General features: G+C 66.7%; 2 protein-coding genes across 3 annotated transcripts; one reads left to right on the top strand and one right to left on the bottom strand.

Annotated features, from left to right (window-relative positions):
- Positions 1–53: 53 nt before the first annotated feature.
- On the top strand, positions 54–2,644 carry CAMK2B (calcium/calmodulin dependent protein kinase II beta; the record flags this gene model as incomplete). Its single annotated transcript, XM_076358811.1, is given in 4 exon segments — positions 54–130; positions 205–299; positions 1,957–2,191; positions 2,269–2,644. Coding segments are annotated over 4 exon segments (671 nt in total), but the record flags the coding sequence as incomplete, so codon positions are not given.
- A 2,201-nt stretch (positions 2,645–4,845) lies between these two features.
- YKT6 (YKT6 vesicular SNARE protein) lies at positions 4,846–11,872 on the bottom strand. Of its 2 annotated transcripts, none has more exons than XM_076359027.1 (8): positions 11,819–11,872; positions 11,268–11,390; positions 8,272–8,354; positions 7,319–7,419; positions 6,629–6,733; positions 6,391–6,456; positions 5,715–5,816; positions 4,846–5,331 (listed from the first exon to the last, which is right to left on the bottom strand). In XM_076359027.1, the coding sequence occupies exons 2-8, from the start codon at positions 11,369–11,371 to the stop codon at positions 5,296–5,298; spliced, it is 597 nt and encodes a 198-aa protein (XP_076215142.1). In that variant the 5' UTR covers positions 11,372–11,390; positions 11,819–11,872; the 3' UTR covers positions 4,846–5,295. The 2 variants fall into 2 exon arrangements, with proteins under 2 accessions (XP_076215142.1, XP_076215143.1); XM_076359028.1 differs by having other exon boundaries at positions 11,268–11,385.
- Positions 11,873–13,674: the final 1,802 nt, after the last annotated feature.

The raw sequence follows: 13,674 nt of genomic DNA, 5'->3' as shown, positions 1-13,674 counted from the left end.
GGCGCGGGGACGGGGGACGGGGCGCTGACGCTGGCCGTTCCCCCTCCCCGCAGCCCGCAAGCAGGAGATCATCAAGATCACGGAGCAGCTCATCGAGGCCGTCAACAACGGGGGACTTCGAGGCCTACGCGTGAGTGGGGTCCCGCGGGCGGGGCCGGGTGGGGCCGGGCAGGGCGGGGCCGCTGCTCACCTGCTGCCTTGCAGGAAGATCTGCGACCCGGGGCTCACCTCCTTCGAGCCGGAGGCCCTGGGCAACCTGGTGGAGGGCATGGACTTCCACCGCTTCTACTTCGAGAACTGTGAGTGCCCAGCCCTGCCCGCGCCCTGCCCACCCTGCCTGCGCCCTGCCCGCGCCCTGCCCACCCTGCCCGCACCCTGCCCATCCCGCCTGTCCTCTCCCTGGCCAGCCCATCCCCATCCATCCTGCCTATCTCCCCGCCTGCCTCCTTTGCTGTCCCCTGCCTGCCCACCCCAGCCTGTCCTGCCTGTGTGTGTGTCCCCCCCCCCCCCCTTGCCTGTTTCCTGCCTGCTTTCTCATCCCGCCTGCCCAGCCCGTCTGGCTGCCTGCTTAGCCGTCCATCCTCCTGTCCTGCCTGTCCCACTGCCTGCCCCTCTGTCCCCACAGACCATGGGGACAGACACACGGAGCAGGTCTGGTCACCGATCTTGCCTGTCCACAGCCCTCCCCGTGCCCGCCTGGCCATCCTGTCGGTCCTCTGCCTGTTTGCCTTACCTGTCCCTGTCTGCCCCCCCCCACCCCCCCCCCCGCCTGCCTGCCAGGCAATCTTGTCCATCCCCTGCCCTTTTTCTGCCTGTCCATCCAAACTTTCCAGCCCCTGCCTAGCCTCTGCCTGTCTTGCCCCGCTCCTGCCTGCCTGTCCCCCATCTGTCCCCTGCTTGGTCCCTCTGTCCATCCATCCTGCCCATCCCCTGCCTATCCTTCCTCTTCCTCTTCCTCTGCCTGGCCGCTGCCTGCTGCCCCGCTTGTCCTGCCTGTTTCCCGTCTGTTTGTCTTCAGCCTGCCTGTCCGTCCTGTCTGCGCCTCCATCCACGCAGCTCTGCCTGCTTGTCCATCCTGCTTGCCTGCGCCCTCCCAGCCCATCTTGCCTGTCTGCCTGCCTGCCCTGTCTGCCTGTCCATCCACCCTTCTCTGCCTGTGTCCTTCTCTGCCTGCTTGGCCATCCTGCCTGTCTGTTGCCTGCGTGCCTGTCTGTCTACCTGCCTGTCCATCCTGGCAGCCTGCCTGTCCAGCCACCCCCTCCCCGCCTGGATCCCTCCCTGCCTGTCCAGCCACCCCCTCCCCGCCTGGATCCCTCCCTGCCTGTCCAGCCACCCCCTCCCCGCCTGGATCCCTCCCTGCCTGTCCAGCCACCCCTCCCCGCCTGGATCCCTCCCTGCCTGTCCAGCCACCCCCTCCCCGCCTGGATCCCTCCCTGCCTGTCCAGCCACCCCTCCCTGCCTGGATCCCTCCCTGCCTGGATCCCTCCCTGCCTGTCCAGCCACCCCTCCCTGCCTGGATCCCTCCCTGCCTGGATCCCTCCCTGCCTGTCCAGCCACCCCCTCCCCGCCTGGATCCCTCCCTGCCTGTCCAGCCACCCCTCCCTGCCTGGATCCCTCCCTGCCTGGATCCCTCCCTGCCTGTCCAGCCACCCCTCCCTGCCTGGATCCCTCCCTGCCTGGATCCCTCCCTGCCTATCCAGCCACCCCTCCCTGCCTGGATCCCTCCCTGCCTGGATCCCTCCCTGCCTGTCCAGCCACCCCTCCCTGCCTGGATCCCTCCCTGCCCGGATCCCTCCCTGCCCGCGCATCCTGCCTGCCTGTCCATCCTGCCTGCCTCCCTGTATCCCTCTCTGCCTGCCCATCCCCGTGCCTGCTTGGCTGTCCCTCCGCCCGCCCTGCCAGCATCCCTGGGCGTTCCCCTGCCTGCCCTCCCCGCTGACGGCCGCCCCCCTGCAGTGCTCTCCAAGAACAACAAGCCGATCCACACGACCATCCTGAACCCCCACGTGCACGTCATCGGGGAGGACGCCGCCTGCATCGCCTACATCCGCCTCACCCAGTACATCGACGCCCAGGGCCGGCCCCGCACCAGCCAGTCGGAGGAGACCCGCGTCTGGCACCGCCGCGACGGCAAGTGGCAGAACGTCCACTTCCACGGCTCAGGGGCCCCCGTCGCCCCGCTCCAGTGAAGGTGAGAGCGGGATCAGGGTTAGGGGGGTTGCCGGCGTGCCCCGGTTCTGGCTCACCGGGGGTCCCTCATCCCCGCAGAGCTCGCGGTGGCTGTCCTGGTTCCAGCCCGACGGAGATGGCAATGGGAGCCGAGCCGGCAGCCGGAGCTGCGGCCCCGAAGCACGCGTCCGCATGCCTGTCCCCCTTCCGCCCCGCCCCCTGCTCCTCCCCCCCCTCCAGTGCCTGTGTTTGCAGAAAACAAAAAGACAAAAAAAAAAAAAAGCCAAAATGACAACAACAAAAAAAAGGCAAAAAAAAAAAAAAGGGGGAAAAAAAAACCCCCGCCAAACCCCAACCCAATAAAACACACACCCAAAAACCAACCCAGCCGCTCGGCCACAGGCAGGGGGGCTGGGGGGGGACACCCCCCCCCCCCCATGGCCAGACCCCGCCTCTCTGCCTATCTCCGCCTGGGGGGGGGGGGGTGGGGTGTCTCCCGGCTGGCGGGGGGGGGGGGTGGGGGAGGGGCGGTGGCAGGGGGTGGTCCCGACCCCCCCCTCCCCGGCTGTGCTTGTGGCGTTTCGCTGTTGCTGGTGGTGGATGTTGTTCTTTGGACTCCGCTTTCGCTCTGTCCCTCCCCAGTCCCTGTACATAGAGAGAGCTCTTTATTTTTGAATTCCCATGGGGGTCCCCGGCCACGGGGTGCTGCTGGGTGGTAAGCGATGGGGGGGGGGGGGGGTGGAGAACAGATTCACACACACACACCCCCCCCCCCCCCCGCCAAAGCCCGGCACTGCCCCCGGGAGCGATGCCCGCGGGGGACCGAGGCTGATCGCAGGCGCTGCTGGGGTGGGGGGGGTGGGGGGATGGTGGGTGCCTTTGGGAGGCTCCCCCGTTGGGCACCCTCGTGTCCCCATCCTGGTGACAAAGACCGGGCACCCAGAACCCCATTTCCCCCTCCCTGGGTAGACGGGTGGCTGGGTGCCGGCTCCGGGTGCTGGCGGGTTTTGGCAGGGGTGAGGGGGTTGGGGGGGGGGAAACGTGGGTGCCATGTAATGGGGCTGGGGGGCGGCCGGGGGGGCTGCGGTGGCGGGGATCGGGGCGGGGGGGGGATCGGGGCGATCCAGCCAGCACTGACGCAGCATCGAAAGCACTTTAGACTAAGAGAACGGGTCTCTTAGGGGGCACAGGCTGCTCCGCCGGGTGCCGGGGGTCCCCCCACCGCTCCCCCCCCCCCCCGCGGCACAGGGGCACCGGGCAGCGCTCCCAGCTCCGGCCGAGGGCGTTTGCTCCCCTCCCGCCCCCCCCTTCCCCCCTGGCCAGCGCTCAGGGGGGACCCCGTCTCCCCCCGACTCCCCTTCCCTGGGGGGAGGCATCACCCCGCCCCGGGCGCTCTCCGGCTCGGCCACGCGTTTTCCCCAGGGTTTCCCCTTCCTCCATCTCCGTGTCCGGAGGCGCCGTGTGTTGCTGGGGGCTGTTTTTGGCTGGGGGGGGGTGTGGGGGGAACGGGGGGGTGCAGGGCGGGAGGGCTGGGGGATATTTTTTTTTTTTTTAAATTATTATTATTATTATTATTCTTTTTTCTGCATGCCCTTTGCGCGGGAGCAAACCTCGGGCGCTAACGCTGTATGTCGAGGAGCTGAGCTGAGCTGTTACTGTCCCATGAATGCTGGTGGATCGTTGCCAAATTTTTCTCTTCTCCCCTTTTCTCTCATTCTTTTTCCGTCCGTCCGCGCCCCCCCCCCACCCCCCCCGCCCCCGGCATATCCCCCCCCACCCCAACCCTTCGTCTTTTCTTTCTGAGCCTTGTAAGTGTAAAAGATGACTCTGATTTCGTTTTTGTCTCGGGAAAACTGCAAATAAATTATGAGGAAAAACAACTGACCCCAAAAAAATTAAAAAAAAAAAACCCCAAACCAACCCAAAAAACCAACCAGCCGCTGGGCAAAGGCCGAGTGACTCTGTACGTGCCGGGGGAGGTGCCCCGTGGCCATGCCCAGCCCTGGCTCGATTCCCACCCCAGGAAGCCGCAAAGAGAGTCGGAGCTGGACTACAACCGCCAAAGAGGACTTTATCCCCACGCGGCCGGCGGGGCCAGCGGCACAGAAAAACGACAGGCAACACCGATCACGATACAATCTCGAGCGAAAGCTTTTTTTTCCCTTCCAGGGGAAGAGGAGGCAGCGAGGGCTGCTGGGCACCCAGCGGGCGCCGAGCCCCCCTGGGCTGACGGGAGCAGGGGAAGGGGGGTCTCTGAGCCACAGGGAAGCCAGGCGAGCCTCGCCCCCCCCCCCCCAGCCACCCCTCGGCCCTGCTCCCTCCGGGGAGGCGAGCGCACAGGGCCCCGAGCACTGGAGCAGGTTTCCAGCCGGCCCCGCGCTGCCCCAGCTTCCCTCTCCCCACCCGGCAGCTGATAAAACGGCGGGGGGGGGGGGGGGGGGAGCGGGGAGGGGGGGCTCCGACACATCCCCAGCCGGGCGCAACGGGGGACAGACCCCCAGCTTCCAGTTCACCGGCGCTGGGAAAAGCTGCCCAGGGAGGCACTGGGCGATAACCCAGCGGCGAGCATCCACCACCAGAGGAAAGCGCCTCGTCTTCCCACCCCTCTCCCACCCCCCCCCCACCCCCCCCCCAGCTCACTCTTAGGACATAAATACATAAAAGACCCCCCCCCAGCTCCCCCAGGCAGCCCCAGGCATCACAGCGGGGAGCCCGGCTCCTCTCTCCCCGACTCCCCGGGGCCGGCAGTGCCGAGGCGCTGGCTAGTGTTACAGGTGTAAAGGCAGGGGAGGGCGCGTGGCCGGGCGCCCCGCGGTCCAAACCGCCCTCGGGAAAAGCGAGGGCAGCGGGTCTCCGGCGCTCCCCCCACCCCGCGGGGTGCCGGCCCGACGCCGGCCTCGGCATCCCCTCGAGATGAAGGAAAAAAAAAAAAAAAAACCACCCCCAAAAAACCAACCCAAAAAGTCACGTAACCCCGCGGCGCCGAGGACGCCCGGCCCCGGCCGCCGCCAGCACAGCCCAGGCCTGGGAACCCCCCCCGGGGCTTCTGCTTTCTGTCCCGGGTGCGGTCGAGGTCCGAAGGGGGAGCGAAGGCCTGGTGGTCCGGAGCAGACCCCGGGCTCCGTGTCACATGATTTCACAGCAGGAATTCTGCTTTCGGGCCTGGGAAGAGAAGGAAAAAAAAAACCAACGGGGTTGACGCTCGCTGCAGCTCCCCGAGGACCAAGGGGGGGGGCCCAGAGCCGCCCGCCCCGGGGCTGGGGGGGGCCCACCCAGCCTGACCTGCCCCCCCTCAGCCATCCCCTTAGCCGGAGCCCGCCCTCAGCCACAGGGCAAGGAACGGCCTGAGCGAGGGGCCAAGGAGCTCCGCAGCCAGAGTTCGGGCAACCGAGCTCCCTCCAGGTCCAAAGCAGCTGCGCTGGCGGGCAGCGATCCTGTCTGACACCCACAGCCGCTGCCCCGGGGGGTTTATTCTGCCCTTCCCCAGCCCCAGGCCACCCCTGGGAGGGGGTGACCCTCCCCCTGGGATGAAAATCTGCACTCACAGTTTTGTAGAAGGCTTTGGACTGTGCCCCCAGCACCTCCGATTTGGAGACCAAGTCGTCCAGCTTCTCCCCTCGCTCCAGCAGCGACTCCATGGTGTTGTGCTGCCGAAAGAAACGGGTGCTGACCCACGGTGCTGGCACCCTGGGCCCTCCCCGCTCCCTCCCCAGCCCCGGGGCAGAAGACGGAGGTGCCACCACGTCCCCATCCGCACACGAGGGGACGAGCCTCTCCGCCTTTCCCACAGCCGCCCCGGGCCCCGCAGCAAGGGAGGGAGCGATCCCAGCCCCGATAAAGACGGGAAGGTCGCAGTGACCGGGAGGAGAAGAGCCCCCGGGGAAGGCGGCGGCAACACGCACGTCATTTAAAGCAGAAGACGAGCGAGGGCGCGACACGGCACAGGGAAGGGACCCTGGAAGGGCTTGGAGGAGGGAAGCGGAGGGGGGAGGTCGGCGCCCCGGGGCTTGCGTTGGGCCAGCCCAGAGGAGCCCGGAGGGAAGGGAAGGGGAGAGGAAGCTCCCACAGCGCCAGGAACGTCTCCGGGGAATGGAGAAGGCAGGATGGCCCCATCACCTGGAGGGCCACCCTACGCCCGAGCCCCCCAAAAGGGCCATCCCCACGGCCCCGAGCCACGTGCCAGCTGGAGCGCCCCGGCCGCGGGCCCAGCGTCCTCCTCACCAGGATGATTTTGGTCTCGTCCAGCTCCGCCTGCACTCTGGTCATCGGGTCGGCGTCGCGGGGGTTCTCGGAGAGAAACAACACCGCGTCGGCACCACCGCGGCAGGGACGCCGGCGTTCCCCAGGCCACGGCCCCGCAGCACCGGTGTCCCGGCACACGCCGGGGCGTCACCCCACGCTTCCACCTCCAGAGCCGGGGGCCGCGGGGAGCGTTTCCCAGCCTCCGTGCGGGCCGTACCTGGTATTTAATGAGGTACCTGTCCAAGGCCGCGTAGCTGATTGTCGCCGGGGATCCCGAAGGCCAGTCTATTTTGCTGACCTGCCTGGAGAATTCATCCAGCACCTGCGGCGCAAGGAAGCGGGCGGTCACTGCCTGGCGGTTCTGCCTGCGGGGCCACGGCGGCCAGAAGGGATTTTTCTCCTCGAAAAGGGAGATTTTTCTCCTTCTCCTTGCTCCCTTTTGAACGAACCGAGGGAAGAGACAGAAACCAACTGCCTCATCCAACGACCGCCAGAGCGGTGCCCACGCCAGGTGGGGGCGGCCGTCCCCGACTGTCCCCAAAGGCCTGTGCCCTGCCAGGGCGGCCAGACACGTCATCACCGGTTTTCGGCAATGCCGGGAGCGCGGCCGCACCCAGTTTTCCCGTGTAAAACCCAAGCCAGACAGGGAGGACGGGGTGTTTGTGAGGCCAGCGCCTGGGCAGAGTGGAGCTGGGACCAAGTCCTAGCGGGCAAAGCCAAGTCACTGCACGGCCTGGAAGCCTTTGGGCTGGTCGGATCCCGCTCAGCTCAGCTCCGATGTCCCCCAGCTAACGAGCAGAAGGGTCATTTCCTTGTCACCGCGCGAGCACGAGATCTGGAGGGGCTCCCCGGAGCAGCCCCACCGCAGACTGTCGCCTCCGGAGCTGCTCCCGGCCCGCGCGCTCACCTTGTCCAGCAAGGTGAAGCAAACCCGCTGCGGATACTCGTTATCTCCAATCACCACTCCGGCCAGCCCGTCGTTCCGGACGTACACGTGGCAGAGGTACTCTGGGCAGAGAATTCACGTCAGAGAGGCAGCGGGAAGGTCCAGAGCCTCCCCAGCGCCCGCTGCCTCCCCCCCCGGCCCCGGCAGCTCTTCCACGACCCACGAATTGCACTGGAAGGTTTCATTCAGCGACCGCGTTTCACACGATTTCGTTAGGAGGGCGGGAAGGGCTCAAGGGAGGATCAAAATCGGCCCCAAATTGCGCTTCAGCAGGTTACCGCAGCCTGGCCACGTGGTGCGGGACGCGACGCTAACTTTCCAGGGCAGCAGGTACCGCCAGAGTTAAACAAAAGCCAGAGGGGGAAGCGCTCAGCCCGATTTTAATAAATAACAACTTGTCACAAACCCTGGAGTGTCATTAAAGAGGCTGGGGCGGCCAACTCCGGGCCGCGCCCTGCGCATCTCGGGAGGCACGTGGAGCAGGGCGGGGAGGCTGGAGCTGGCGGCACGGAGCCTGGACTCGCACGGCAGAGCCCAGGGGAGAGGGGAAGGAGGCTGCGGCGGCGCAGCCGCCTCTCGGGGGGGATCCTGTCCTGCGGGACAGGACAAAGCCGGCAAGCTGAAGGGGCGGCGGGTGCGCAGCCCAACAGCTCCGGGTGTCCCGAGGGCGGCAAGGAGAGTAACGAAGCTCAAAGGCGGCAGAGCTGGCTGTCAGGCAGGTCCCCGTTCTTCCCGTACCCTCTCTCACGGGGCGGGCTGGGCTCTCGCCGGGCTCAGCCGCCTCACGCCTTTAGCGCTACTCGCCTGGGCGCCGTTTTGAGGTCTCGCTTTTTTTTTTTTTCCTTTTAATCATAAACGGACAAGGAACAAAGCACGTGCAGCTTGCGCGTGCTGACCCCGGGTCGTCCTCTTACCTTGCTCCTTGACGGAGGCTCTGCTGCCCAGCTCCGAGCGCTCCACGATCAGCTGGCTCGTGAAGGTCATGAATTCCTGCACGCTGCAAAGACAAAAGCGCTGGCGCTCGAGTCTGCGAGGGGACCCGGGTCTGCGGGAGCCGCGCGTGGCCCAGAGAGCTACGGGGGCGCCGGCGCCGCAATGATGGGGGAGAGATCATCTGTCCCGCAGGTTCCCGGCGTTTTGGGTGGACTGAAACCCTTCCCCACGACCCCACCGCCACATTTGGGTAGCGGGGACGTGGCCGAGCCGTGGGTTTTCCTCAGGGAAGAGGCCGGACCTGCAGCCACCACCCGAACACCTCCAGCTTCGCCGGGCCCAGGGGAGCGCCCACGTCCCCCCGGCCGGGGCGAGGGACTCGCGTCCTTGGGCCGAACTCGCTTTTTGGTGATTTAGCAGAAAGCAAAACACCGTTGAACCATGGATCAGCCCGGCTAAAGCCTGACGAGCGGCCGCGCCCCCGCTCACATGCAGCGAGAGGCTACAGGGGCGCTTCGGCCCCTCCCCTCGCCCGAGCTTTTATCCCGTGCTCGGGGCCCTTACCCAAATCCCACGCAAGGCACCAGCGACCCGGGGAGGCTGTTCGACCCGCAAACACACCTCACCTACCTACCAGTTTGACCAAAGTTGAGCCAGACTCGCTCTAAGTCTGGATAACATCCCCGCGCCCAGACTCGAGCCCTGCCAAACGGGCTCCTCGCATCAACCCTCTCCTTCACCCCACAGTAAAAGAGGCCAGCAGCCATGAGCAAGTGCAAAATACATCTGTTCCCAACGCGTGCCGGGATTAACGAACGGGAGGCGACAAATTCCTCGCTTCAGCTGGGAAGTCCCAGGAAGGGAAACCCGTCACAGCTCAGATTACGGAGTTTGCTCAAACACCCCCCCCACGCCGACAGCTCCCGCTCGGGACCTTCACGTGACGCGGCGCCGAGGAAACGTCAACGAACGCGGACACTGGCGCGGCAGAGACCGGGGTCTCCCTCGCTGCCTTCCACCGCCAGAAGCAACTCCAGAACGGGGATTTGCCTCTCACGGTTTACGTATTCCTTAGGGGGTTTTGCATTTCTCCCAGCCCGGACACCACGCCATCAGACGCTGGCTCCACCGAGACTCCGAACCGTCGGGTTTCCAGGCGCTGCAGAGAAAAGACCGGCCCAAAGATTTCTTATCATCGAACTTCGGCAGACACGGAGGACCGACACGTTCCTCCTGGACGGCAGCCGCAGCCCCCGCCGTCGCAATTCCAGTATTTCACTGTATTCCCAGAGGAATCGGCCACCAAAGACTTCATTCCCTCACGCCGTGTTCCTGAGCCTCCCAAAAGTATTCGGCAGACGTTCGACGGCAGACACCCCGCGCTGGCACGGCCAGGCCGGCCCCGTCCTCCTGCCCAGCAGGTTCTCACAGCTCCCGGGAACCACAACCGCGTTCATCCCAGATTCAAACCCCAAACCCAACTCTCCGGTAACTCCACAGCCTCAAAAAGCATACATGCAGCATTTTTAACCCAAACTTAAAAGTTAATTGCACCTTAAATATCACGCCTAGGCTGCGCTCTCACAGGCACCGAGGCGCAAGCGGCCCCTCCGAGCACGACCGGGGAACCAGCTCAGGACAAGGATCAGCCACCAGAGAAAAGCCGCGAGACTAAGGAGCACAGGCACCCCCTCACCCTCCGTAAAAGGCATCGCTGTTCCCAAAAGCCAAGGCTCTTTTTTTTTTTTTTAAGCAAAGAAATAGCCAGCTGCCGGGGAAGCAGCTCTTTCGGCCGTAGCCGACGGCAAAACCAGGCAGGGAATATTCTCAGGATTTGGCAAACCAAGAGCTGTGACTACGAAGCGACCTGGGCTTTTAAGAGATTACTTCACCCGCTGCAATCCGCCTTCAAGCGCGTGCGTTGGCAGCACTGGCACAGCTCCTCTACCCCTCTCGCATATTTGGCCAAGAGAGTATTTTTTTAACACGCTCTTACTTCGGTGTTTTCCCTTCATCACTGGAGTTGCAGAACCAAATGTGCTCAAGGCTCCATGAAATCTTGGCAGGAACAGGGCACGGAAAATTCAAGTCCCGTAGGTGCGTACTTCCTAAAGCCTTTATCGTCTGGAGCGGGGGGACCGGGAAACGAGCTGTTTCGCAACAGACACCTGCTTTATTTTACAACTTTCAGAGGCTTTTGGGAGCTCCCCTCAGCTGCAAGCTCAAGGGCAGCTGCTGAGAGAGCTCCGTCACCTCTCTGCGTGCACGGAGCGGGCAGTGGGACACCCGGGAGGCCAGATCGGCATTCAGGGCTAAACTGGCTCACCCGAAGCCATCAGAAATAACCCAGGCGGAGGTTTGTGGGCAGGCAAAAGTTATAAGATTAGACCAAACACCTAAATATAAAGATACCGGAGGTGTCAGGCGAGCCTTGTTAGCCTGACACAGAGACAAGCCTCCTCCCGCTCGCCTCTCACACCCCAGGAGCCGCCGTGACTACCAGGTTTAGGCACTCGCTGGAGGGAGAAGAGCTGACCCGAGCACTCGGGGTGTTTCCCTGCACCCAGCTTTTATCGCCTGGCTGCGGTGGATGATTTCCCAAGTCAAACCCGACCTCCTGCTGCCGGCCCTGGGCGGCTCTTAGGGGAAACGAGGTTTCGCTCTGTTCCTGAGGCTGAAAGGTCGCTCAGAGCGGGTGTTGCAGCGCTGAACGGCGCGTGCAGGGTCACAGCTCCCCAGGGGAGCGTCTCTGGTGGGTTTATCCCTTAGGAGAAGCCTGTTACCGCTGCCACTGCATCCCCGGTGACACGGGAGCAGAACGGGGAAGAAACCCCCCCCCCAAAAGCTTCTACTGCCTCTCCCCGAGGTCCTGCCCGAGCCAGGCGCCAGCCTCACAGCACACAGGGGAGATTCCGCCCCCCCCCCCCCCCCCCCCCCCCAACCTCCCTCGGGAGGTTCCGGCCCTCCAGACACCCACCTGGACCTCTGGAAGAAGTTGAAAGTGGACACGTCGTAGGCAGCTTTCAGTAAATGCACTTTGGGGTCTCCTTTGTAAAGGACACTTAGGCTGTAGAGCCTCATCGCGGCGTCTCCCGCTGTCCTGGGCGGAGGAAGGGGGTGAGACAGGGGTCGGGCCGCCGCCAGGCTCGGAGCCCCGGCAGCCGGTAGGACACACACACCCCCACACACCCCCCACACACACCCCCACACACCCCCCGCCCCGGCTGGGCCTTTCACCGGGACCCCTCCTCACGCCCCCGCGGCTGGGGCTCCCCCTGCCTCGCCCAAACCCTTCCCCAGCCCTTCAAACGCCAGCCCCAGGCACCCTGCGCTCCCCCGCCCGCCAGACACCCCCCGCCTCCCCCGGCCTCGCCGGGCCCCCGAGCCGGGGCCCCCCTCAGCCAGGACGGCCCCGGCAGCCACCCCCCGCCCCGCTCTAACCTCAACTAGCCCAGCCCCGGCCCCCATCTGCACCCCCCGCGCCGCTAAACCGGCCCCTCCCGGCCCGACCCCCGGCCCCGGCGGTACCGGCGGCTCCGCAACGGGCTGTGAGGAGGCGGCGGCCGACCGGGGGTGGGGGGGTGTGTGGGGGGGGGAAGGAGCCCGACCCGGAAGCAGAACGGCGGCGGCCGGAAGTGACGATGGCCCCGGGCAACTGCCACGGGGGCCTCGCCCGCTCTGCGCGCGCGCCGGCTCCGCCCCGCCCCCTCAGCCTCTTGACCAATAAGCGCCTGCCTCTCCCTCCGGCCTCGCCCACCGCCGCTCGCGGCCCGCCTCCGAGCTGGGCGGCCAATCAGCGCCGCCCCGGCGTCAGGGGGCGGGGCTTCTTCCGCAGCGACTCCAGCGGGGGAGGGGGCGCTCGATCCCGGGGTCCTGCGCGCGGGGGGGGGGGGGGGGCGCCCCCGCGCCCCCCCCCCGTGGGTCTGGCCGCTCCCCGTGGGGCGGGGGCCGCTCTGCGGGGTGAGGACCCCTCCGTGGGGCCGTGCTGCCCACGGGTGGGACCCCTCCGTGGGTTGGGGACCCCTCTACGGGGCTGGCCTCTCCCCCACAGGGTGGGGGCCCGCTGACGAGGTGTGGCTGCACACACCCCCACCCCCCCCCCCCCCGAGAGTTTCGGACCCCTCTGCGGGGTGAGGACCCCTCTGTAGGGCCAGCTCCCCCCACGGGGTGGGCGCCCATCGCTGCCCGAGCCCTCCCCTGCCCCCCAGGTGCCCCGGGGGCGCAGGGCTGTGAGCAGGGTGGGGGCGAGGCGCCGCGGGGCGACCCTGTCCCCCCACCCAGGCCCTGCCGTGACGCCCCCAAACCCTCTGCCCTGCCCAGAGCCCCCTCGTTCCCCCGTGGGGCTGCCAGCCCCCCCTCCCACCCCCAGTGCCCGTTCAGGCTTCCTGGGGGGGACCCTTCCTTCTCCCTCTCCAGCTCCGTGTCCGAGGGGATGCCGCCACGGGGTGACACCAGGAGGTTTTGGGGTCTGCCCATGGCCGGGAGCGTCCTCTTGCCCATCCGGACCCCCATAAGCCGGCATTTCCCCAGGTGCCCCCCCAACGCTTGGCTGACGGCACCGATCCGGGGATAAGGGGGGGGGATCACCGTGTCCCCGTTCCCCCAAAACCGGCGGCTGTCGGCGGTCCGCCGCGGCGCCCGGCATCGATCCCGGCGTCGCCGGAGCTTTTCCCATCCTGGGGGCACGGAGCACTTCCCAGTCACCCTCGCCCCTCGCCGGGCGGCCGTAACCTTTGTCATCGAGCGACCGGCTCCTCCGGCCCGGCGCGGTCTCCATGGGAGCGTGCCGGGTTGCTAAGCCGTCCGGTGGAGTGCTTGCCACCGCCGCCAGGACATCGAGCCGTTGATATGACAACTGGAGCGGGGACACGGGTGGCCCGGGGCGTGGTGCTTCGCATGACGGGGCCAGCGGCCCCCGGCGGGGAGGGGTCCCGGCCAAGCCTCGCCGCCACGCCGGGACATCCCCGCTGGCTGTAGAAACCCACCAGGGTGGGCTCGTGACCCCTCGCCCCACTGACAACCACCCGGCGTGCCGGTAAACAAATTTACCGGTGAGAGGAAGCGAGCGGGGAGAGCGCGACCCGCATCCCCCCCGGCGCAAAGGATGCGGGGCGAGAGGGCTGAGCCCGCCGGGGCGCCAGGCCCCTCTCCCTGCCCCTCTGCTTGAGGGTCCAGAGGCCGGGGGGGGGGAAAGATCGGGGACCCCCCCCCTCAGCGGGTGCTGGAGAGGAGGCGGCCGCCGCCGGGCGTCGGATGAGATAAAGCGGCGAAAGTGGAGCATCCCCCGGCGGAGCGAGGGACGGAGCAGCCCAGCGCCGGCCGGACGACTGCCGGGACGGGGAAGGGGGCTCGCTCCCCGGGCCAGGCGCGGCGGCGGGGTGCCC

Source organism: Aptenodytes patagonicus, chromosome 24 (assembly GCF_965638725.1).
Source record: "Aptenodytes patagonicus chromosome 24, bAptPat1.pri.cur, whole genome shotgun sequence".
Lineage (NCBI taxonomy): Eukaryota > Metazoa > Chordata > Aves > Sphenisciformes > Spheniscidae > Aptenodytes > Aptenodytes patagonicus.
The sequence above is the reverse complement of the archived record's forward strand: the minus strand, read 5'-3'. Positions and strand labels throughout refer to the sequence as shown.